This window comes from Lepidochelys kempii, chromosome 14 (assembly GCF_965140285.1).
Source record: "Lepidochelys kempii isolate rLepKem1 chromosome 14, rLepKem1.hap1, whole genome shotgun sequence".
Classification (NCBI taxonomy): domain Eukaryota; kingdom Metazoa; phylum Chordata; order Testudines; family Cheloniidae; genus Lepidochelys; species Lepidochelys kempii.
Window position 1 is genome coordinate 22,550,011 of NC_136393.1, and position 23,657 is coordinate 22,573,667.

Here is a 23,657-nt window from a genome sequence, read left to right on the forward strand (position 1 = left end):
TGTCCCCTGCACACACGGACAGAGTGCTGCCAGCCAGGGGGCAAATGGGGGAGCCCGTCTCCCCGCTCCTGGGGTACGCTGCCCCACCCCCCTGTCCACCACCACAGATCAGGCCAGCTCATCGCAGCCAGCCCCCCGGCGTTACAGGGACCAGGCTGGGCTGGATCAGAACCTCTGATCCAGTCCCAATCCCCTGAGCCAAGTTACGCCCCCAGCAGCAGCCCTGCCAGGTGCCTGACCGCCCAACTCAGGCTGTTGCCCTGAATAAGGATGTCGGGATTTGGCCCCCAGAGGGAGAATGCCGGTCTGGATAGCAGAGCTACTGATCCCCTTGTTCTCTCCTGAAGGGAACTACTGGAAGGCCCCTGAACTGGGCTGAAGGGAGCCTAGCTCATCACCCTGGTTTGGGGCAGTTCTCTGGCCTGTGTCAGATGATCACAGTTGTTCCTTCTGGCCTTGGAATGCATGAATCTCCTCCAAAGGGTGGTGTCTCGATGGCCTGCTGCCCACCCCAGATCATACCATGTCTGGACACTGGCACGGCACTGAACACAGCTGAGCATTTGGCATGGGCCCGGACAAGCCACGTTCAGCATCATGCCACCCATGATCAGCGGCACAGGGATGCTTGGGAACTGGCCCAGGGGTGCCTCACAGCTGCTCCCATCCCATGGAGAGGAAGAGCTTGTTTCTGATCTGTCTCTGTCCAGTGCAAACTGTCCTCTCCCTACGCAGGCAGATCACAGAGCTGGGGCAACTGCCCCACCACTGCAAAATGGTGCATCCCAGAGGGCCAAAGTGTTAACTTGGGAGTGGAGAGCAACAGCGCCCAGAGACCTCCACTAGCAACACCCGTAAAGAACCCTCAATGACAGCAACAAATACAGAGGAATCAACAGGAGGAAGCTACCAGCTGCACGGAGCTCAAGAGACAGACCATGGGGCCCATTTGCCTTCCCACTAGCTATATGGAGTCCCCATCCCTCCGGACAGAGCTGCCATCTGCCTCCCATCCCCTCCAGTCCAGATCTCACAGGGCCCCTTTAACCCACTGCTGGGGTCAGATCTGTAAGGGAGCTTGGCACGCTGGGTGCAGGTTGGGTACCACGCACCTTTGGAAATCCGGTCGTGCATGTCCCAGGGGGACATGGAGAACCTGGCCCTGACTGCGGGTGCTGAGCCCTGGATGGCCCAGTTCCCCGTATGCAAAGTGGGGATCGCAATATCTCCCTTCTTCCACTGTTTGTCTGTTAGCTCCTGGGGCAGCAACTCCCTCTCACTGGGAGTGTGTACATCCCGCACCTGCCCCAGGGGCCCTGATCTCAGTTGGGCACTACGGGAATGCAGATAACAAACAGCCCAAGGACAGGAACAAAGTGCCTCCTGGGAATCAGTCGCCTTGACTTGGGTTTCTATGGCCGTTAATTCACTAAACTCACCCTGGCCATCAGCGGGAATTGGCCAGGTCCCGCTGTACTGTGGGAATCAGTTTCAGCCATTTCTACAGCACCAAGGTGCTTCTGTCTCCTGCAGCAAAGGCTCTGATTTTGATGCCTTGTATTTTCCCAACAGCCCTGAATGAGATTCTAAGCTCCGGTTAGGCTGGACCGCCAGGCTGGGCTTCCCTCAGCAGCTCTGCCTCTCAGCTGGGAACTCCAGGGGCTCGCTCTCGCTCTCTTCTTGCTTTTCAAGGCCTGCGTTAAAATATACTTCGGCCCGAAGTTAAAATGGCGGGGGGGTTCTGTGCGTGTGAGTATCCCCCCGCCTCCCCCCAGCTGGCAGGAATGGGTGGGGGGCCAGGCCTTGATTTTCATTCCACAATAAATACAGAAGCATCATGCTTCATGTGTGAACTTCACCAGGCAACAGGAAATGACGGTTCCTCGGGTGTTGTCAGAGCATCCCTTCCTGCCGCGGGATGGCCTGGGGGCTATAAGGCGGAGCTGGGACTCAGGAGATTGGGGCTCCATTCCTAGCTCTGCTACCACTCACTCTGCAACCTTGGGCGAACCCCTGCATCGTTGTGCCTCAGTTTTCTCATTCCCCAAATGGACAGAATGACACCACCCTACTTCACATGGGAGGGTAAATCCCAGCCTTTGATCCCTGGTACTTATCTGGCCCCCATCGCCAGAGCATCTGAGCGCCTCACAATCTTGTGCTGCTTTGATCCTCCCAACCCCGCTGTGAGGTAGGGACATGCTATTATCCCCATTGGCCAGATGGAAACTGAGGCACAGAGACATAGGATGGCTGAGGCAGAGCAAGGAATTGAAGCCAGTTTCCAGCTAGAATCCTAAACCCTGGACCATCCCTTCCTCAGCGTGCTAGTTAGTCCTGGGATGAAGTGCAGGGTGTTTCCCCGTTGCTCCCTAGCCTCTCCAGCCGATGCTCAGGCAGGGCCTTGCAATGCTAAATCCAGCTGTAGGTCCCAGTTTAACATGGCAGATGAATGAGGGAGGTAGCACCAAGGCCGCCCATGGGGTCAGACATTAATTTTCTCTCCGCAGAACACACTGCTGGGGGCTCGGGCTCTCAGAACAGGGCTGCCAGCAAAGACAGATGCACTTTCCCTGGATAGGGGGGTGTATTTCATAATCACTCTATGAAGGGGAATAGACGCGTCAGGGAAATGCACCGTGGTTCTGTACAGATCCGCAGCCAGGGGTCAGGAACGCTGTGCATTAGAGAGGAGCCAAGGTTGCAGAGTCTGCCCTGAACTTTCCCTGGACCTTGGCATTGGGATTGGGGCAGCAGGGGGTCACAGGAAGCACAGCTCTGCTGGGAAGGAAGCTCCCGCCACACACTTCTCAGAAAGCTCAGAGCCTCACTGTGGGGTGACCCAGAGCTAACCAAAGAGCACTTGCCGGGCGTACCTATTTATTGAGTTTTAACAAACCTGCCCTCTGGCTATCCATCTACAACATGTGGCAAAACTGCAGCAGAGGGCTGATCATTAAAAATCTGTTCGTTCCCAGCCATATAACCACCGTCCTATTAAATCCAGATTAAATGTGAGTTTGCCTGGGAACATAAAGCAAAGCAGCACTCTCGGCACGCCCTGTGCAAGTCCACGCTACTGCATTCAAGCAGCCAGGACTTTCCCTCAAAGACTATAGTGGGTTCATTTATGCCAGGCATTTAGGGGCCCAATCCTGTGGGCTGTTCCGTGCAGGCAGCCACAGGGAGCCCCTACCAGGCACAATGCAGGGTAGCTTGCAGGATTGGGCCCTTCGCTGCTGCTGCTTTTCTTTTTGCTCCATTTTTAGGGTTTGTAACACTTGTTCCCACGAAGGTGCTTTGCTGCTGGATTGTTTGCAAGCACTGCCCTGCTAGCAGGAGCGTGCTGAGCCTGTGGGAATCTGAAAAAGCCAACTCCGAGGCCTCACAACTCCAGCCCACACCTGGCCCAAAGGGAGCATGGGTACAGCGTAGTTCTGCTGGGCAGGACGCTCTCAGGACGGCAGTGTGGGGTCCTGCATCCAGTCTCCATCAGTGAGTGCATCAAATGGGCCCTTTCGGATGCAATTTGTATTATGGCAACATCTGGAGGCCTCCATCGAGATCAGGGCCCCCCTGCGCTAGGTGCTGCACATACACAGAGTGAGACGTTCCCGGCCCCCGAGAGCTCCCCATCAGCTAGCCACAAGCTGGGAGAACAGAAGGGTCACCATCCCCAGGAGACAGAGGGGGGCCTGAGGCACAGAGCGACTAAGTGACTTGCCCAGGGTCATGCAGGGAGGCTGTGGCCAAGGCAGTAACTGAAGCCAGGTCTCCTGAGCCTCAGTCCAGCCTTCCCTCCCAGCTGCCAATGTGGTCTGGCCCTGGGGAGCTGAGCTGTCCCTTCTCCCCACTGACTCACGCTAACTACGGGGTTCGATGGACAGCAGCGCAGCCCCCTGGTCTCCAGACTCGGCCCCCCTGCCTTCCAGGGGCTGACACAGACAGATGCGCTCAGGGCTGCACCACAGGGACAACTCCATTGCTGGTGCCCAAGCATGGACAGACTCCAGCCCCCTCCCATTGACAAGCCAGCTCTGCAGGGGCTAAGAGGAGTTAACAACAGTATAGCCGGAGCTGCTTTGGTCCTGGCGGGCAGCAGCTCTGAGCCTACACACACGCAGGGGCAAGCATGCTGTGTAAGAAGGCACCATTGTTCCAGGCACCCTTCATAAGAACGGCCGTACTGGGTCAGACCAAAGGTCCATCTAGCCCAATATCCTGTTTTCCAACAGTGGCCAATGCCAGGTGCCCCAGTAATCAGCATGTTGCCAGGTGCCCCAGTAATCCATCCTGTCACCCATTCCCAGCTTCTGGCAAAACAGAGGCTAGGGACACCATCCTGGCTAATAGCCACTGATGGACCTATCCTCCATGAATTTATTTAGTTCTTTTTTGAACCCTGTTATAGTCTTGGCCTTCACAACATCTTCTGGCAAGGAATTCCACAGGTTGACTGTGCATTATGTGAAAAAATACTTCCTTTTGTTTGTTTTAAATCTGCTTCCTATTAATTTTATCTGGTGACCCCTAGTTCTTGTGTTATGAGTAAGGAGTAAATAACACTTCCTTATCTACCTTCTCCATACCCATCATGATTTTACAGACCTCTATCGTATTCCCCCCCGTCGTCTCTTTTCCAAGCTGAAAAGTCCCAGTCTGATTAATCTCTCCTCACAGAGTAGCCGTTCCATATCCCTAATATTTTTTGTTGCCCTTTTCTGAACCTTTTCCAATTCCAATATATCTTTTTTAGAAATGGGGCGACCACATCTGCACGCAGTATTCAAGATGTGGGCGTACAAAGGATTTACATAGAGGCACTATGATATTTTCTGTCTTATTATCTATCCCTTTCTTAACGATTCCCAACATTCTGTTCGCTTTTTTGACTGCCGCTGCACACTGAGTGGATGATTTCAGAGAACCGTCCACAATGACTCCACAATTTCTTTCTTGAGTGGTAACAGCTAATTTAGACCCCATCATTTTATATGTATAGTTAGGATTATGTTTTGCCATGTGCATTACTTTGCATTTATCAACATTGAATTTCATCTGCCATTTTGTTACCCAGTCACCCAATTCTGAGAGATCCTTTTGTAACTCTTTGCAGGCTGCCTGGGACTTAACTATCTTGAATAGTTTTGTATTATCTGCAAATTTTGCCACCTCACTGTTTACCCCTTTTCCCAGATCATTTATTAATATGTTGAATAGGACTGGGCCCAGTACAGACTCCTCTGAATAGCCAGAAGGAAGCAAAGAAACCTTTAAAAATGCTGCTTTTTACAGGGGATTAAAAAATTTAAATTCAATCCATTCTATTTAACTGAGCCTCTGCTGGAAAAGGTGACTCCTTCCCCCCAAATATTAATGAATATCAGAATAGTCCAGTTGACTGTGTCCCTGTCAGCCACTGGATTGGGGTCACGCTGAGGCTACATGTATCCTACAAATTCTCCTGTGGGGTCTGCAGGATCTGTTCTGGTACCAAGGGAAACGGGCTTTGTCAACTGATGAGGGGTCCCACAGGCTGTGCTACAGCATGGCTCCCCACAGCACTGGGAACAAGCAGGTCGGATTGTGTCATGGCTCAGGCTGACCCCCAAGGACCCAAGCGGGAGCAGCTGAGCCTGCACCTGGAGCTTTCAGAGCCTGGAAGGTGCTTGGAAAACGACCCCAGGAAGAGCAGGTGGAAGGGATCTCAAAAACTCTTGCAGCGCGTGAGATTTTGGGAGCGTACCAGCGACTAGTAAATCAGCGCCAGAACCGGGAACTGGCGTGTGCATATCATAAACTTCCCCCACCACCACAAGTGCCCACGGCTAGTCTCCTGGCTGTCATCACAAATGGTTCCGAAGTGCCACTGTGAATGACGATGGCGTCGGGGTGCTGCAGCACCCCCAGGTTTTATGCGGGGCCACTAGCCCCGCGCCCCAGCTGCTGGCTCCGCGCATAAAACCTGGAGGGGTTTCGCACGCCTATGCCCTGCTCCCAGCCCTCCGCCCACACTCCACTCCCCAACCCCTCATCTCACCTGGGGCTCGGGTCCTGGCCACTGGCCCCACCGCCGCTCCCAGGCCTCCGCTCCCGGGCTCTGCTCCTGGGGCCCCAGCTGCCAGCCCCTCTCTCTGGCCATTGGCCCCATGCCCAGGGCCCCGCGCCACAGCCGGGGCTCTGCTCTTGGCCCCCCACGTGGGGTCCTGGCGCCGGCCCCGTGCCTGCCCCCGGCTGTGGCCTCGGCCACCTTACCCCTGTCCAGGTCCCCCCTCCCGGAGACACAGCCCTGCGCCCAGCCTGCAGGGGGGAGGGGAGGACAGACAGAGGTAAGGGGGCTGGCTTTCAGCACCCCCACTACTAAAAATGTTCCAGTGCCACTGGACAATGGAGAGTCATTGGACCAGCGAAAGGGAGGGAGAACAGCTCTCTAGCCTAGTGGTTAGCTAGGGCACTCACCCTGCATGCAGGGGACCCAAGTTCCAGGCCCCGCTGCCTTGAGTATGATATTATTCAACCACAGTGGAACAGCTCCAAGAGGAGACTGAGAAAGCCCAATTCCAGAATATCCCACAGTTCAGGGGTTCCAGCCCCAGCTTACAACGTGGGAAACCCCTGCCTCAAAGGGCAGAGGGGAGAACTGAACCAGGGTCCCACATCCTAACCACGGGGGTAAAGGTTAAGGGAGGCACCTCCTCGTCCTCCCCTACCCTTTGCTCGCTTTTGTCAAAATGCCTGAAAGTCGGAATGAGATGTTTCGTTTTGATGCTATCCAAATGCTCTGATTGGAATTTTGTTTTTCAACATTTGATTTCCCCTCTCCCCACAATTTTTCTGAAGTGCCAGCAAACCATTATTCGCTCAGCCCTAGTTCCCAGTGCCAGCTTCTCCAGGTTTTAGGCAGCACAGGGGCAGGGAAGGAGTACCGCTTCCCATATTCGCCAGCAGAACTGTCCATCTAGCAGCTTTCACCAGCACTGAACTTACACACAAATCATTGACAAGAAGAACAAAACGCAGAGTGCGGGTTTATGCATGCAGTGCCACGGTGCCTCTGGGTTACCTTAAGAGTGGGCAACACAGGCCAGATTCAGAACTCGCTGCCCACAGGGTGTCAATCCAGAGGAACTGCCCCAACTCAAGAGGAGCTACTCCGGATTTGCACCTGACCTCTCGGAGATCAGAACCTGGCCCCGGATCAGCAGCTGAACGAAAAGGGGACTTGAAGAACAGAGGTGCTGTTCCAGTAGGAGTGTTATCAAGAGGTGACCTGCTAACGTACTTACCTCTGAAACAGAAAAGTAAGAAGAAAACAGAACGGTTTTTCCAAAGGCAAAGCCCTGGGGAAATCTTACATAACTGCCTTCTTAAGACTCACTCAAGCATGCTTTCCTGCAGGTCCCCCCTTAATGGAGCCGGTTTGGATACCGAATGAGTTTTTGTCACTAATGGACTTCTCAAAAGCGAGAGCGAGCCATTGCCACTGGGTTGGGCTGTACGCAGGATACTGCATTCCAGCAGCCGAGCTCTGCACGCCACCATCGCCTCACACTATTCATTCCCTTTCCTGGCTATCCCTGCCTTTGGGAGAGGCGCTGGTGATCAAGCAGGAAAGTCCAGCATGGCGAGGTGCCCTGCCATTAGCCTGCTATATCGCATCAGAGTCTCTTCCCCCGGGGCTGTTTAGGGCCCTTAGTCCCTGCTGCCTCAGTGACAGATGGAGACAGGCTACCGGTGTAGATCTCCCTGTAATTCCACCTCCCCTTCAGGTACAAGATCATCCCCCAGCCTGTGGCTCACAAAGAGCAATGACAGGTTTCACAGCAATGAGGATTTGATATGGAAGCCTGGGCTCAGGTTGCTGCCCTGGGGGCCATATTTGCAGAAGGGCTCTGCTCCCAAGGGCTGCATATGTTCAGAGCAGCTCAGCTCCCGGCAGCGCTTTGGAAAACCTGGCCCCTCATTTTGGTGCTCAGTCAGGAGCAGGTCCTTCTGAACATTCTGGCCAGCGTCCCGTGGCACGGCAAGGATCCAGAGGCGAGTCCAGGGTGCCCAAGGCCCTACAACAGGCAGGGAGCGGGGAGGGAACAGAGGTTCACTGTGCAGCACTTATGAGTTGCTCTGTGGAGCGGAAACAGCCTGGCACCGCTGTCTGAAATGCTCGTAAAGGTCTATTTGCAGTGTTGTACAAGGGGGAGCCTTTCATCTGGAGCCCTGGGCTCGTTCCCTGCCAGAACAACGCAAGGGCAGATGCAATGAGGAGGGCGGGCTGATCTGAGTCGCCGTTTGCCCACGGGGTGGACAATTGGTGTTTCCCGCTCCAGACAGAGCTAGGGCTGGCATAGCAGCAGATGCTGCCTGTGTGGGACCCAGGCCTGGAGCAAGACCCAGCAGGTCAGGATGGGGGCCCACTGGCAGAGGAGCACGGGAGCTTGGGACTGCACGGTTTGTGTACTGGGGGAGCAGAGAGCCCCACCCTAGGCTGGGCTCCAGCCAGTGCTGCCTGCCCTTCCCAATCACTGAATTCCCTCCCCCATTAATGACATCAGAATGGCTGATGCTCCCCAGCTCCTGGGTAGTGGGCAGATACAGACCAAGGCTCCCCCGCATGGCAAGGACAGGTTAGGTGCCAGCTCGTTGCAGCAACACCTGTTGAAGCTACCGAGATGGGCAGCTACATTTAACCCTTTCACAGCTGGCCTGCAGCCCCCCCATGGAAATCACCCAGCACTCCGCTCAGCATCACACCAGTGCCTGGCACCTGAGCACCTGGCAGCATTCGAAGGGTTAAAAAGACATGCCCCTTGCAGAGCCTGACCACCTGTCCATATGAGCACCGACACCCTCTCTCTGCTTCCCTGTTCTGCACTGGCCAGTGCCCCGCCTGGCGCATTTCACCCGTCAGCGCTGGCTGGCAGATCCAGGTGCATTCCTCCGGCCACCTGGAGTAGTTTCGGGAAGAAGGGCCATGCGAGTCGCTCGCGCGAACTGAGGCTGTGAAGAGCGCAGCTTGCCAGCGGGTACAGGTCTTCCCAGCGGAACGAAGTGACCCTGCACAACTAAGGGCATTGTCACCGCTTCCTTGAGCTGCCCTAGCTGGTGCTGCCGTGAGCCTCTAGCATCTGGATCAGCCTGTTCAAACTCCAGGCAAGGCCCAGACAGCCTGGGGGCCTGGCAGCCCTCCAGAAAGCAGCACCTCGCTGCAGCCAGAGAACAGAGTCTACTGAGGGGCTGGGGAATCCCTCAAGAATCCCCACTGGTAGGAGGCAGAGTGACCCCCATGCAGGGTGCGAGCCGAGCCCCATGCAGGAGGCGGGCAGAGCAGGAGTCACCTTCCTCTGCAGCAGCTGCTGTTGGCTCCTGCCCAAGGCAGGCACCCAGATCTGAGAGCCCAGCGCCCTGCTGCAGGGTGGCAAAGCCAGTGTCCCATAGACTGCGGGGCACAGCAGAGCTAATGCTGTGCCCCTTGGCCATGCAGCCCCTCAGTGGTGGGCTGTGCCCTGCCTCCGACTTGGTACAGCCCTGGCATGTCCCCCACATCAGTCCCGCATGCCCACTGGAATGGGGAGAGGGTCTGTGAGCCACTCAGCAGGTACCCTGGGCCAGATGTACCCCTACGCTAGTGCCGAGCCATGGGGAAGTGGAGAATGCTCCCCACTCAGGGGCTACTAAGGGCCAGTTCGGCTCCCAGTAGGGCAGTCTGGCTCCTATGGCCGTGGGCAGAAAGAGGCCTGGCCAGGGGGTGCCCCATTACCCTGTTTATTCCCTGTCTGCCCCTTGTCCCACCCCCTACCTGGCAACTTCTGTGTGGGGTGGAGCCAGGAGAGGCAGCTCTGCCCTGGGCCATCAAAGGCCCCCTACACCAGGGATGTTCTCCAGCTCCTGTGGGCCACCCTAGCCCGCACAAAGGAGCCAGAGGGCATCCAGGACTGGGCCCTTCAGCCCTCCTCCGCTGGTCAATAGCATGATCAGAAGGCGCAATTCCCACCCCCTCGGTTAAGGGTAAATCCCAGTGCCCACACCAAGCCAGGGTGCACAGAGGTGCAGAATTGGGGGCAAGGGGAAGGCATCCCCCAACACTACTCCATGGGGACCTTGCACCCAGACCCTTCTCGGGGGAGGATCTGGTAATGGAACTGCCTAGTTGTGGATCCCCCAGCCCCTGCCTCCCTGGGGCCCTGAGAGCCACACTGCCTGGCACACAGGGCACAGACTAACTGGCTCCTGGCCCCCACCCCACCAGTTTCACGCCCAACGCAGGGCGCTGCAGGGGCCATCTCAAGGGAAGGTGAGGGGGAAGAGGGTGTTCTCCTGATCTGAGCTCCTCCTCTCCCTGTAGCAATGCAGGCAGCTCTAACAGGACCCGTGCCCAGCTCTGACGTTCTTCCCTGGGGCTGGGTGGGGTTGGCATAAGCAGCCTCTCCGGCCTTTCCTGCAACCTGGCGAGACAACCCCCCTGCCTGGGCAGTTAGACCCCCCAGCCCACGCCAGAGAGGTTTGATCACCGGGGCACTCCCTGTTCTGAGCCATGGCCTCCAGGGACCCTGCTGTGGGGCAAGGACGGCATTTCCTCTGTCAGGAGGGGAGTGGTTTCTTTGTGCGGGGCATGCCCCCACACCAGTTCTTTAGTCACCTCAACATAATTCATCCTCCTACAGACGGACAGACAGCCAGGAGGTTCAAAGAAGACACCCAATAATCTCCTCCATCCATCTCTGCGGGGCTTCCTGTCCCCAGGGACCCCGACGTAGCCCCAAGTGCTATGTAGATAATTCAGACCAGGGTTACCTTCCCCCCCACACACACTCAAATGCAGCCAGCTCTGGGGCGCTGCATGTCATGTCAGGTGTTTAACAGCCACATGGCGACACTGCTGAGTGGATTAAAGGCAGGAAGTGAATAATACCACATCCAACTGGAACCATGCAGGGGGGAATATGGAGGCACCCCCCAAACCAGGGTGGATTTGATTTAAATCACTAGTCAGGAAGACTCGATTTAATCATGGTTTTCTACATAAAAGTGCATCTTGTTGGTTGTTATAACCTTACTACATATTCTTCACGACTCCGAGACAGAGATGTAGGTTTCATTTTTAGAAGGTAAACACTATGCATTTTTAAACAGTGATTTATTTTGAAAACGTTTCAGATTAGTTTTACAGCTAGATCAGAAAATGAATGATTATTTGGTGATTTAATTTACCAAAGGTAATTGAAGCAGATATTTATGATGTCATTGGGAGGCGAACTATCATTAATATTTGGAGGATTTTCTTGCCATGCTGTATAAGGAGACCACCACCAGACAGACATTTAAATTGTTTTATTTAACTAAAACAACAAGTTTAAGTATTCTGGATTTTTTTTCTTCAACTGCAAACATATTATTTTAACAAAACAAGCCTATGTCCCTCGCTTCTCACATTTATCTCCAGACTTCTTCTCCTTGTCCAGATCTATTCCGCCCCCAACAATCTTCTATTCATTGACCTTTTTAAAACTTTGCACTTTTAGAGAGAGGTACAAAGGGATTGACTCTGTGCACACAAATTTGCAGAGGGACAATAGCGTTTGAGGTCTGTTATTTCTCACCTCTATATATTATTTATTTATTTTAAAACATTTTTGCTGTTAACAAGCATGTTCCCTCTGGAGACACAAATCCACAGTTTGAGAACTGCAAAACTAAGTATCTCCTGATGGTATCTTCTAGACTGAGCACTGAGACCCATTGGGTAGATAGAAAGATTAACCTAAATAATCTATACAGAAGCCCCTGGAACCCCATAAGATTGTGTCCCTAATCCACGAACTATTGGAATTAATTTACAAAACTTTTCTTAAACATTATATGAATATATTGTCTCACACTATAGAATTAGAATTTATAATCCCTATTCCATGATGAGATATCTTTTAGCTATAATGGATCTTAATTAAAATTATCTTTACATAGTTTTTTCTCAAAAAGCATTTAATTAAAAAAATCCGATTTTTTTTTTTAAAAAATCATTGATTTTTATCCACCCTGCCCCAAACTGAGGTACGTGTCAGTTTGGACACATACGTCAACATGCATGCCATGAGTTGTCACCGTTTTATGATCAGAAAAGCTCCCCCACTTACTCCGCTGATCCACCCGGCACAGCCGCCAATCCCAGTGGCTAGAGACAGTGTCGGCACCTGGGAGCCCTGCAGAGCCAGCACTGCTGTGAGGGGCCAGCTGGGGTCTAGTCCCGCTTGGGAAGCATCTGCAGGATTGCTAGCCACGTTCAGGCTGAGGTCAGGCCTCCGTATGCCTCTGACACCCCCCAGAAGGTAACCCCGGAGCCACTGGAGAGGGGAATGGGACGTACAACCAAGCTTTGCTACCAGCAGGACAAGAACAGGCAGAAAGCTGCTGATGACCGCACTGCTGGCCACACAGGTGTGTAAGATCACACGCATGGGGTACTACCCCACGGCTGCCATCCCCAGCTCTGCCTGCGGGCCACAGACACATACAACGAACCACGCACTAGGGGCCCACTCCTGCTGGCTGCACGGCCTCCAAGGCCACGGGACCCGACAGAGACAGGTGTTCTGCCTGGTGCCCCAGCGATGACCCACGGCAGTTCCTTCGCTTGTGGGAAGCCATGGGATTTACAACTATGTGGCCCAGCAGATCCTGCAGCCGAGCAACACCCCAAGCGTCTGCAGCCGGGGGTGGATGGGATCCCAGCCGCCCTGTCACGGGGCAGGTACTGTGCAGCCATGGCACGTTGCACACAGAAGGAAGCACACATGCAGGGGACAAAACCTGCCCTGGGGAAACAGCAGCACAGTAAACCGCCCCCAGGTAAACACAAACCCTCCATTCATGGACTGTTGGCCTTAGCCTTCAGGCACAGCCCTGCCCTCCATTGTGTTCTTCCTCTAGGACCCTCCAAGAGCTTGGTCCAGCTGGTAAGGAAATGCTAGCCCTAGTTCACAGGTGGGGAAACTGAGGCATCAAGTAAGGACGCGACTTGTCCAAGGTCAGGTTGTGAGTCAGTGGCAGCGCTGAGAATAGAACCAGGGTCTCCCGTCTCCCGCTCCTGTGCCCTGCTCTCCAGTGTGCAACACTGCAACCCCCTGGGCAACTGCTGCTTTGGGTAACACTCTCTTTCTGCCCCAGGAGTCAGTCAATAGCTCTGTTATACAGAAGAGATGCCTCAGAGGAAAAGGATCACAGCGGTCGCTCAAGAGAGGACGAGCGGGAGCATAGGAATGGCCAGATCACAGGTCCATCCAGTCCAGTATCCCCCTCCCCCCGGGACAGTGGCCAGATTCGCCAGAGGAAGGGGTAACAATCCCCACAATGGACAATTGTGTACTAACCTGCCCCTTCCTGGCCCCAGCCTGTCAGGGACTGGCTTCTGCCCGGAGCTAGCAGGGTTTATATGCCTGTAATATTTTTACCCTTTGTAATTTCACTGCAGATGTTCTTACTCTCCATAGAAATAGCTACTCCCTTTTTAATTCCATCCAAGTCGTCGTCCTCAGTGAGATCTTGTGGCAGCAAGTTCCGCAGGACAATTGTGCACTGTGGAAAAGTGTTTATTGTTTTATTTGAACATTCCTTTGTTCTTATCACACAAGAAAGGATAAACAGGAGCAAGTGATCTCCCTTCTCCATGCCATTCGCTATTCTGTATTGCTGTATTACCTCCCCTCTGAGTCATCTACAGGCCAAACTTTCCCAATTCCTTTTATACTGAAAACGGTTACAGGTTTGGAGAGACTTCGTTACCTGACTCTGATCTCGGTCTGTTTCTCCTATCTGCTCTTTGAGATGACCAGAACAGAACACCATACCCCAGGAGAAGGTGAACTACAGCTATAACAGATAATAAGATCTTCTGTATTATTCTCGGTCCCATTCCTTATATACCCTAACAATCGGTTTTATTTACCGCTGCTGCCCACTGAGCAGACGTCTTTATTGAACAGCCCACAGAGACTTCCACCTCTTTTCCCTCAGCGGTTGTAGCTAGTTTAGAAACGCTCAGGGTGTCTGGGTAATTCAAATCATTCCTTTCTGGCTGCTTTACCTCGCATTGGCTCCAACAGTGAATATTACCTGCCACCAAACTGATCAGTCCCCTGGTTTTGTCCGGTCCCTCTGAACTTCCTCACAGTCTTTTCTAGCCTTGACAGCTCCAGCACCCAGAATTTGACACACCTCCCCACCCCCACGAAGGACAGCAGGTATAAATGAGATTAACCAAAGCAAAGGATGCTGGCTGCTCCTCGAGGACACCCAGACCACCAGACAGCACGCCGGGTCTGACAGGAGTAACCCAGGCTCACTCAGTCACCGACATGGACAAACGCCAGAGAGCAGAACCTGGGCTCCAAGGGGTGCACCCCAGCAGCTGAATGGGCCGCTCCCGAAGGAGCGGATTTGGGAACTGGAAGCGGCCACACGATCAGCCAGCCAGCGAGAGATCTCCAGCACCTGTCTCCATTCCGAGACGTACGTTTGTGGGTTTGAATAACTGGCTGCATCCCTTTGAGGGCGATGCTCTGGTTTAGCTGCATTTGATTTTTTTGAAGAAGAAAAGTGTAGCCGCACCCACTTGGCTCACCAGGCAGCACCTGCTGGCTGGGTCACTCTTCTTGCAGCTAGTGATTTGTGACTCAACTATAGTTACGCCTTGAAACAACTCCCGGGTGCTACATAAGGGCAAATTTTTCCAAATTGCCTAAGTGCTTTAGGTGCCACAGTCCCATTGGCTCTCAATGTGATGTAGGCTCCTACGTCACTTAGGCCCTTTTGAAAACATCACCCCAAGTCGAGCAGAGCATCCCCCCTCATGTGCTCTAATGAGCTGGTCCAAGAGCCAATCACGTAAAGGGGAGAGAAACGACCTCTCCGGCTGCTGTCCTGTTAGGACATGTGACAGGTTATATGCAGGTGGTTCACACACTGCTTTAGTGGCCTCTTCGAGCTCCCTCAACATTGTGCAATGAAGGATGTTGTCATGACATGGAAGCCAGCAATACTATGCCCTCAGGTGTCTGCACCCGGTGACTCAGGGCACTGGCCGGACAGGTTTGAGCAGGGGACCTCCCCACTTGGAAATATTCCCTTGTTGGATCATCAGGAATGTCACTGCCCCCCACCGCCGGCACCTCATCTGTCCTCCCTGTAGAGTTCACAGGCCGGTACTCACTATCCCACAGGGTAAGCCATTGCCCTGTGGCAGTGAGGTGCCCTCCCATTCCCAGGCTTTCCAGCCCACCTGTTTGTGCTTCTGGACACATTGTGTTATTCTTAGTAATATCAGAGTAATGCCCGGAGACTAGAGCCCCCTGTGCAATGTGCTGGCCATACACCCCTTGCCCTGAATTGCCTACAGCTGCTCTTTAGCTTCTGGGAGTTGAGTACTCAACTTCCAATGGGATTTGGGCACCAGGCTCCTTTGCAAATCCCAGCCCTGCAGCTTTTATTATGTAACTCCATAGTCTGACACTGTGCTAGGTTCCACCCCTGGGATCTCTCCCGGCCTCTGCTCCTGCTCTGCTGTATTTTCAGCCCCTTCCTTTCCTGGATGCAGAGGTTACAGGCTTACGACCTGAGAAGGCCCTAAGAGTACAACATCCTACCTGCTTAAAGCCACCTTCCCTCCAGTAACACTGCGGGTGTTAGGGTGAGCGTTAATGTTCCTCTGCCCACGCAGTCAGAGGCCTGAAGCGTGAGTGTGAGTGTGCGCGTGAGGGGTCCCCTTGGCTGGCTGCTGAGAAAGGATGTCAGAACGCATTAAAAGAAAGGCCAGTGACTGCAGCACGAGGCTGGAAACGCTACAGTGCCCACAGAAGGGGCGCAGAAAAGCTTCGGAGAAACAAATCACGAGATGAGCGGTCTCGGAATGGGCCAGTTCAGCCCGGCCGGCCTTTTCAACAAGCTGCCAGGATGAGCCCATTAAGGGAGAAAAGCATTCAGTGCTGTACGTTCAGCCAGCCGGCAGCAAGCAGCGACCGGGGCTCCCACGTGTTGCAGGAATCCCCAGGGCTTCTGCGAGAAAACGTTTTGCTGCCCATTTGTGCAAGCGGCACAGGAGCGCTGAGCGGGAAAGACAGCCGCGAGTCTGCGGGGATACCTCCGTCCGCATGATTTCTCTCCCTGGGAAAGCGCCGCTCCCCACACAGCCTCGGGCTCCCAGAGAGCCGGTTACCCAGCGTCCTCGCTGGAGGCATGACTTAGACAAGCGACTTGATCACAGAGAGTGAGGATCAGAGCACAGCTTTGTTCCAACCACTACACAGCAGCGTCCCTGGCTGGTGCTGCCCGATTCCTTGCCAGCCTGTGTGGGGGTATTCCAGCCAGGGATGAACCCAAGGTAGGAGGGGGCTGAGCAACTATTTAAGTGGCTTCCAAGGGAAATTTAAAAAAAAAAAAAAAAAAAAAAAAAGGCTGAGCAGCCTAATGCGGGCTGCGGAAGTTACACAAGTGCTGGAAATTGCTAGCTCTGTTAATTGCTGGGAGCAGCTGTTCCGAAACTTTCAGTCTGATAATTTCTATCCGAGCAAGCGTCTCCGGGGGCTGAGCTACAGCGCTCAGCAAAGAGATCCCAGGTGTGGGAGGGAGCTCAAACCAAGGATGGGGCTGTGCAAAAACAGCAGAAGGCTTGCGATGGAGAAGAGGGAGGGAACTGGGGAGGGGCCAGAGCCCAGCAGAGCCACATGGGCAAGGCAGTGGGGTTGGTAAGGTTGGAAGTGGTGGTTCTTTTGTTACTCATAATTCATCCTGCCCTCTAAAATCCTGCCGCATGGACAGCCAGGAGCAAAGCTATGTCTACACTGCAATAAAAACCTGCAGCACTGGGTCCGAGAGCATGGTCAGCTGATTCGGACTCGCAGGGCTTGGGGCTGCAGGGCTAAGAACGGCAGCGTAGACACCTCCTGCCTTGCGGGGCCTCAGAGCCCAGGCTCCAGCCTGAGCCCAGACATCTCCACTGCCATTTTAGCCCCATGGCCTGAGCCCACTGCCCAGGATCTGAGACTCAGCTGACCTGGGTCAGCTGCAGTGGTGCTGTGGGTTTTTTATTGCAGTGAAGACATTCCTGCAGAGCCAGTCTCTGGGCGACCTAACAAGCACAGCTGGGCTGTGTAGCCAGTCAGGCAGCCTGCTACAACCTGCTTGATTGGAAGAGGCAGGAGACCAGCTCTTAAGTCCAGCAGCAGCAGTTCAGCAACTCCTCATTCGCTCCTGGCTGCAACAACTTCTGTTCCTGCTTTTTCCCAGCTTTGCTCCCACTTTGTTCCGATCCTGCTGCTGCCTTGTTCCAATTCTACTCCTGCCCTGGAGCCTGCCTTGCCTCACGCCAGGTCACCTGGTCCTGGCCCTCAGCCCCAATCCCTGGCTCCTGACATCGGCTCTGACCGGTGGACTCCCATTCCTGGCTTCTGCTCCAACCACTAGGCACAACCGCTCATGTCCCAGTCACTGAAACATCGCAGGACTCACTTGGGCTGTTGCAGGAACTCCCTTGTGGAGCCTATTCAAGGTGGAGCAGTCGCTCGGCCTCGCCCCTGCCATGGGCTCTGGGCTACGCATGGCCAGCTCAGTTAGAATGTAGCTGGCTCTCTTCTGCGCGTTCCCAGGCGTGGCTCCCCAAGGTAGGGTTACCACGGGGCCTGCTGGGCATTCCTCTCAGAACAGCTCACACAACAAGTTATCTGTGTGCCACACAACGGGGCTCATTGCTCCCTCCCAAGCTTCTAGCAGCCGCGCGGGAACCAGAGAAGGGAAGATTTTGCTGGCCAGGAATGTGAAATTGACTGGGACACCGGGAGATGCTCTCAATAGGGCTCTTCATTCTCTCGCTCTCACGCAACTACTCACTGTGCTGTTTCCTAGAAACACAGCCTGAAGTTCACTACCAGTTCACACTGCTACTGCACGTTATCACACCCAAATCCACCCTGCTGGTCAGATCTTGTACGCAGCTGGGGGAGCGAAACGCCCTGGCTTTCACATCGGGGGCTTGAGGCGACTTTCCTTGGGCGGGAACGTGCTGACAGGCTGGTCATCGGCCAAGGTGCGTGGACATGGCAGAGTCCTGCCTGAGCAAAACCCCGGTTCCCAATCCCGCCCATTGCTGAGCAAGTTTGGAACCAGACCTCTGGGGCTCACGTTCGGCTCTAGTGGGTCTGTATTCAAGTTAAAAGCTGAGAACTGCAGGGAGCGCGTCCCAGGACCTTTCAACAGGCTGTGCCCGAGTAGAAATCGGAAAAGTTGCTTAAGACACCAGAGAGCTGTCAGCATGGAGAGTGAGCTGGGCTCTGCCCTGCCATGCACAATAGCTACAATATTCCTTAGCCTTCCCGACCCCGTTCCCAGCACAGGCATGCAGGAAAGGAATCAGGGGACTTGCTCAAGGTGACAGACTGATGCAGAGGAAGGATTAGGAACGGAAGCTAGAACTCCTGCCTCCCAGCCTGCTGCTCTGACCATCAGCCACCTCCAGAGCACACAGCCAAATAAGGGGAGTGAGGGACTGTTGTTTTTCCCGAAGAACGCTGGGCTCCTCTGCACACCAACGCTCTCCTGCTCTGCACAGGATTTATCCGTGCCACTCCCCACCCTGTGAGCCACGGCCCAGGAGCCACCATCATGCTGTACCACTGCCTGGACCTGGGACACGGCTCAGGGGCAAGGAGCTGGCATTCTGGGGTCATCCAGCAGCACCACCGTGGCGTCCTGATGCATTGACATGGCAACCCAGCCTCGTGGGCCAAGTCTGTGCCGCAGACAAAACCAGGCCTGTGCTGGCACACACTGCCGTCCAGCACTGCTCCACGTTACAACTCACGGGCACAGCTGTCCCCAACAGAACCAAACGCCAGTCAACCACCTGTAGAGCAGCACAGGGCTGCTAGCTAGGAGCACCTTTGGCTGGGTCAGGACAAAATTTCCCTATCACCCCTTCTTTGTAAAAATGCTGAATAGTGATTAGAATTAGGGGCTGGTCTGCAAACATTCAGCTTAGAAAGGGCTGCTCTGGACAGAAGAATTCACTCCTTGCAAAATATTAGTGGGTGGAGATCCATGTGTTCATAAAGGCTCCACCTACAAAAATGCTCCAGCATTCCTGAGCCTGATCTTCAAGTTACAATGCTCTGCTTGGGGTTTCTCCTTTGTCAGCTGTGTGGATTGGGGCTTTTTCCAATTGGGGAAGCAACTGAAGACAAAACAATTTCACATCTTTAGAAGTGGCTGCTGTGCCGGCACGGAAAGGAACGCTCATCTCAGTTAGTAACATACAGCCTTTGCCCAAGCGATGGATCAGACAACTGACTCTTCAAATTTGCTCTGGCTGCTGCTGACAGTGGCCAGTACCTGATGAGTCAGAGGATGAAAATGTCCCATGTGATGTGCCTTGAAGGGAAGTCCTTTGTGACTCCAACAATCATCAGATTATGGCCTGAAGTGCTTTAATTTAGGGCTCCCCCAACCTTCTCAATACACCTTTACAACCCCAACTGATGCAAGGGCTACATGCAACTGCATGGGGCAAAGGGAGCAGAATTACCATAGAGCGCAATCTCCAGCAGAGAGATCTTCAAATAAAAGGAGCTGTGGACTTGGATGAATAGATTGTGGGGCTCTGCAGCCTCTCATAAAACCTCCAAGCTCTTGCATATTCCCACGGGAGATCTTATTTTCCAGGGAGATTAAAATTTGGGAGGAAATTAATGTCACACGCAGATAACCACCCGGGGGAGGAAATTAAGAGTTAAGGAGCGAACTTTTTTCCTCCCTCCCTGCCTGCCTAGGAATGCAGCTATCTGGGGAGGGAGGCTCTCATCATTACACTGATTTACACAGGCAGATTGTGCCCATTATTACAATAGCAGGATGCATGCTATAAAAGCTACAACAAACATTTGCCACCCATTACCCCAGGCCCCCAGCCCGGCCTCTGCCTCCTCCACTCCCTAAGATGCCCTCTGGTGAAAGGCCCAGATCACAGGTGTGCAGGGAAGGGGGGAGATGGGATCCCACCAGACAATTCACAGTCCTGCCCCCGGGTAGCTCCCAGTCTGATTCCATATTCTTCTCTCACAGATCACGGGAGTGTCTGGAGTCTGCTCATCCCATTGCAGGGCTGAACTAAAAATCCGCACCCAGCAGCCACTCCCGAAGGCAGCCAGCACAGGAGGCAGGGAAAAGGGAGCTTACTCCACTACCTAAGTGAGGGAGGCATGCAGGCTCCTCGGTGCTCTCAGTAAAGGGGTGAGTGGGTGGAAATGGGGTTGTTACAATTCTTCTGCGCCTCTCCAGAGACGGCTGCTCATTCTACCTACACGGGCACTAGCTCAGCATGAGCAGCTGCTGTCACAGCTGCCAGGTGGGGAAGAATCTGGGAAGCCTGGCAGGTGAGAACCCACCTCCTGATGCCTCTGATTCTAGCCCCACATGTACAGGCAGGCTCGGCTGGACAGCCTTCTCACCAGCGTGGGGCTGGGGGGCCAGGGAGTGGGTGGGCGCCTCGGCAATTACTTAATAATAAATATTCCATTTTCATCTTCAAAGTGCTTTACAAACACTAATCCTGCTGATTAGCACTGGGGCTTCCAGGTGACACCCTAGCCACGGAGAGCGCTCCCACGAAGCCTCATCTGACGCCGGTGCCACGGGAGAGACAGATGGTACATACTGCGGGAGCTGGGGTACTTGGGCACATGGGCATCAGGCCACAGGGCTAGGCACATTGCCCTTAGCTCTCTCCAGTCTATGCACTGTTGTTCCCCAGAGGATCTCAACACACTACACAAGTGGTTCAGTGTCACTCCCTATTTTACAGATGGAAAACACTAAGGCTCAGGAAGACTGCAAGAAATTTACTCCCCTATCGAACAGATGATATCACCACTCTCACAAATAAGGGCTCACAGGACTGGCCCACAGGACCGGCTGTTCCACTCATGCCTAAACTCTGCAACTTTTTCCACCAGGGCACACACCTGGGCCAGCACATAACCCACTGAAGGCTCTGGAGCTCCGCCACACCAGGTGGGTCCACACTGAACAGGGTACAGGACTGGGGCCTCAGTTACATCAGTATATCTTCAGGGGAGTCACACAGCATAGCCCACAGCAGGATCTGGCCCACAGACTCAACTCATTCTCCTACTAAGATAGCCTCTTGTCCATAGCATGCAGCCATCCCCCAGCCTCCCAGCCAGCTGCACCTGCTTACCAGACTGAGCCCACCTCCTACCCCACAACCAAGCGCAGTGGCATACCTCTAGCTCAGAAGGTCTTGGCACTGCGAAACCTGAGGCTTAGGGTGACAGGGTACGGGGTGCGTGGAGATGGACCCCTAGTGTGACTCCTTGTTAAGGTAAATAAAGATAGAGAGAGGACTAGAAGTACCAGCATCAGTCCGGCGCACATGCTGGTTGGCTGGATGCCACTGCGCTGTGTGATTTTGATTAGCACTAGATTGGAAATGGAGTTAAGGTTGGCTTGGGGGCAGCGTTAAGGTTAGGGTTAAAGTGCCCCGCACCCACAGCCCCTGAGCACTGGGCCATGGTTAGGCACCCACCCCAGTGAGCCTGGCAGGTGCCCCTTGCCCCGGCCCGTGGCTGGGGGTCCGGGTGCCCCATCCTACCTTGAACTCCACAGAGAGCTGCGGGGTGTAGTCCAGCGTCCAGAGCGCCCGGACCAGGGCTGCCAGCTGCTGGGTGACCTCTCCGGGCGCGCCGCGGGCCCGGTACCGCTCCAGGCCCAGGAACTCGGCCAGCAGGTCGGTGTTGCTCAGGCACTGCACCACAGCGTTCATGAAGCACGTGTTGCCGTGGTTCTTCAGCCCCTGCACCCCGGGGGGACGCCCCTCCGCCGCGCCCCCCGGGGGGCTCCAGGAGCGCCGAGCCTCCGGCCAGCCGCTGCCTCCCCCGACCTGCTCCTCCGGCGGGGCTGCCCCGGGGGGCCCGGCCGGCGGGGGGGCCGGGGGGCCCCGGAACCCGCCCTCATCGTCCTCCGGCTCCGCGCCCCCCCGGCGGCTCCCCCCTCCCAAGTGCGACAAGGCGCTCAAAGTTTTCAGCAGGCGGCTGACCAGGCTGCCCAGGGCGCGCAGGGGTCTGCGCCGGGATCCCCGCCGCCGCCCGGGGGGCTCCGTGCCCCTGCCCGGCCGCTCCTTGGGGGGCTGCGGGCTGGCCCCTCTCCTGCCCCCCGCCTGCGGCTGGTCGCCCATCTCCTGGCCCCGCCGCTCGCCCGCCAGGCACCTGATTCACCTGCCTCCCCCTGCGCGCTGCGCCCCACGGCGCCGGCTGGGTGCCCGCGGGCCGGCCGAGCTGCCCCCGACAGGTGCCCCGCGGGCCGAGGGGATGCTGGGCATGCTGCCGGCCCCCCTCCCTGCGCGGCGCTGGGTCCCGGAGCCGCTGGCTCGGGGTGTGCGAAGGGGCAGCTCCTCCCCCTGCTGGAATCTGATTAGCCTGGTTTAGTTGGGAAGGGGGGGGGGGGGGAGCGGCTCTTCGCAGGCGAGACGCTGCTGCTGCTGGTGGTGAGAAGCAGCACTGGCTGGAGCCTGCCCTGGAGATGGGCTTTGCCAGGGCTGGGCGTGGGGAGGCTGCCCGAGTCAGGTGTTTCCAAGAGGAAGTAGCACTGCCCAGCAGCCACCCGGAGCCCAAGGTAAACAGCTCGGAGGCTGCTGGAAGCGAGCCAGGCGGGCACCGGCAGAGACCAGAGGCAGCTGGTCTGTGACTGCGGAACTCCCCTCCACAAGAGAGGAGGGCAAGCAGACAGCTCTAAAGACAGGTTTCAGAGGGGCAGCCCTGTTAGTCTGTATCCGCAAAAAGAAGAGGAGGACTTGTGGCTCCTTAGAGACCAACCCATTTATTTGAGCATGAGCTTTCCCGAGCTACAGCCCACTGCATCGGATGCCTGTAGTGGAAAATACAGTGGCGCTCTAGGTCAGCCTGTTCTCTGGCGGGTCTTACACCCGGCTCCTCGCCTAGCATCTGAGCAGCTTCCAGCAAGGTGACTAGCAGCTGTCACGTTTGTTTTCTCATCCTCTCCCTTGTTGTCACTAGCTCCCTCTGTTTACTCCCAGCCCTCCCCCTATCGTCCGAATCTCAGGCCTGCCTACGCCACACTAGAAAAGTTGTGCCAGTCTAGGTTAGAGCTACACTTCGTGCTTCTTTCAGCAGCGTGTACTGGGGCAGCCCCCCAGCACGGGTTTCAGCAGCAATGCAGATGGTGGGGCATGGCTTATGAGTAGGAGGGTATAGGTATGTACCCAAGTGCATGCGCTATACAGCTCTCTCCTCCTTGAGCCAGGCCTCCCCCTGCAGGGAAAGACTTTGGCAGTGGGGAAAGGCTGAGCCCCCCATGCCAGAGCCTGTCACTGGCTGGCACAAGTAGCTACACTTTGCAGTCTGGATGCAGCCACCTGTTGACTATGACACCTAGCTACACACAGCCTACACCCCCCCCCCCCCAAAAAGCATAGACATAGCACTAATTACACTGCTGCAGACCAGTTTAGCCCTCGCTTACATCAGCTTGCGTCAGTAAATGATCATCTGATTTAAGCGGGGGGGTTACACTGATTTAAGTGTCTCTACATTAGGAGTTTAAGTCCATCTAGTTAAACCAGTGCAATTTTCCTAGTAGAGATAAGG

The 23,657-nt window shown here is 55.0% G+C and overlaps 1 protein-coding gene across 1 annotated transcript in view; it reads right to left on the minus strand.

Annotated features, from left to right (window-relative positions):
* The window catches only part of USP43 (ubiquitin specific peptidase 43), a 185,323-nt gene extending 162,932 nt beyond the window's left edge, over nt 1–22,391 (minus strand). Inside the window, exon 1 of the mRNA XM_073310194.2 lies at nt 21,647–22,391. Coding sequence (XP_073166295.2) covers nt 21,647–22,228 — 582 coding nt within the window. The 5' untranslated portion in view covers nt 22,229–22,391. The remainder of the gene's footprint in view (nt 1–21,646) is intronic.
* Nucleotides 22,392–23,657: the final 1,266 nt, after the last annotated feature.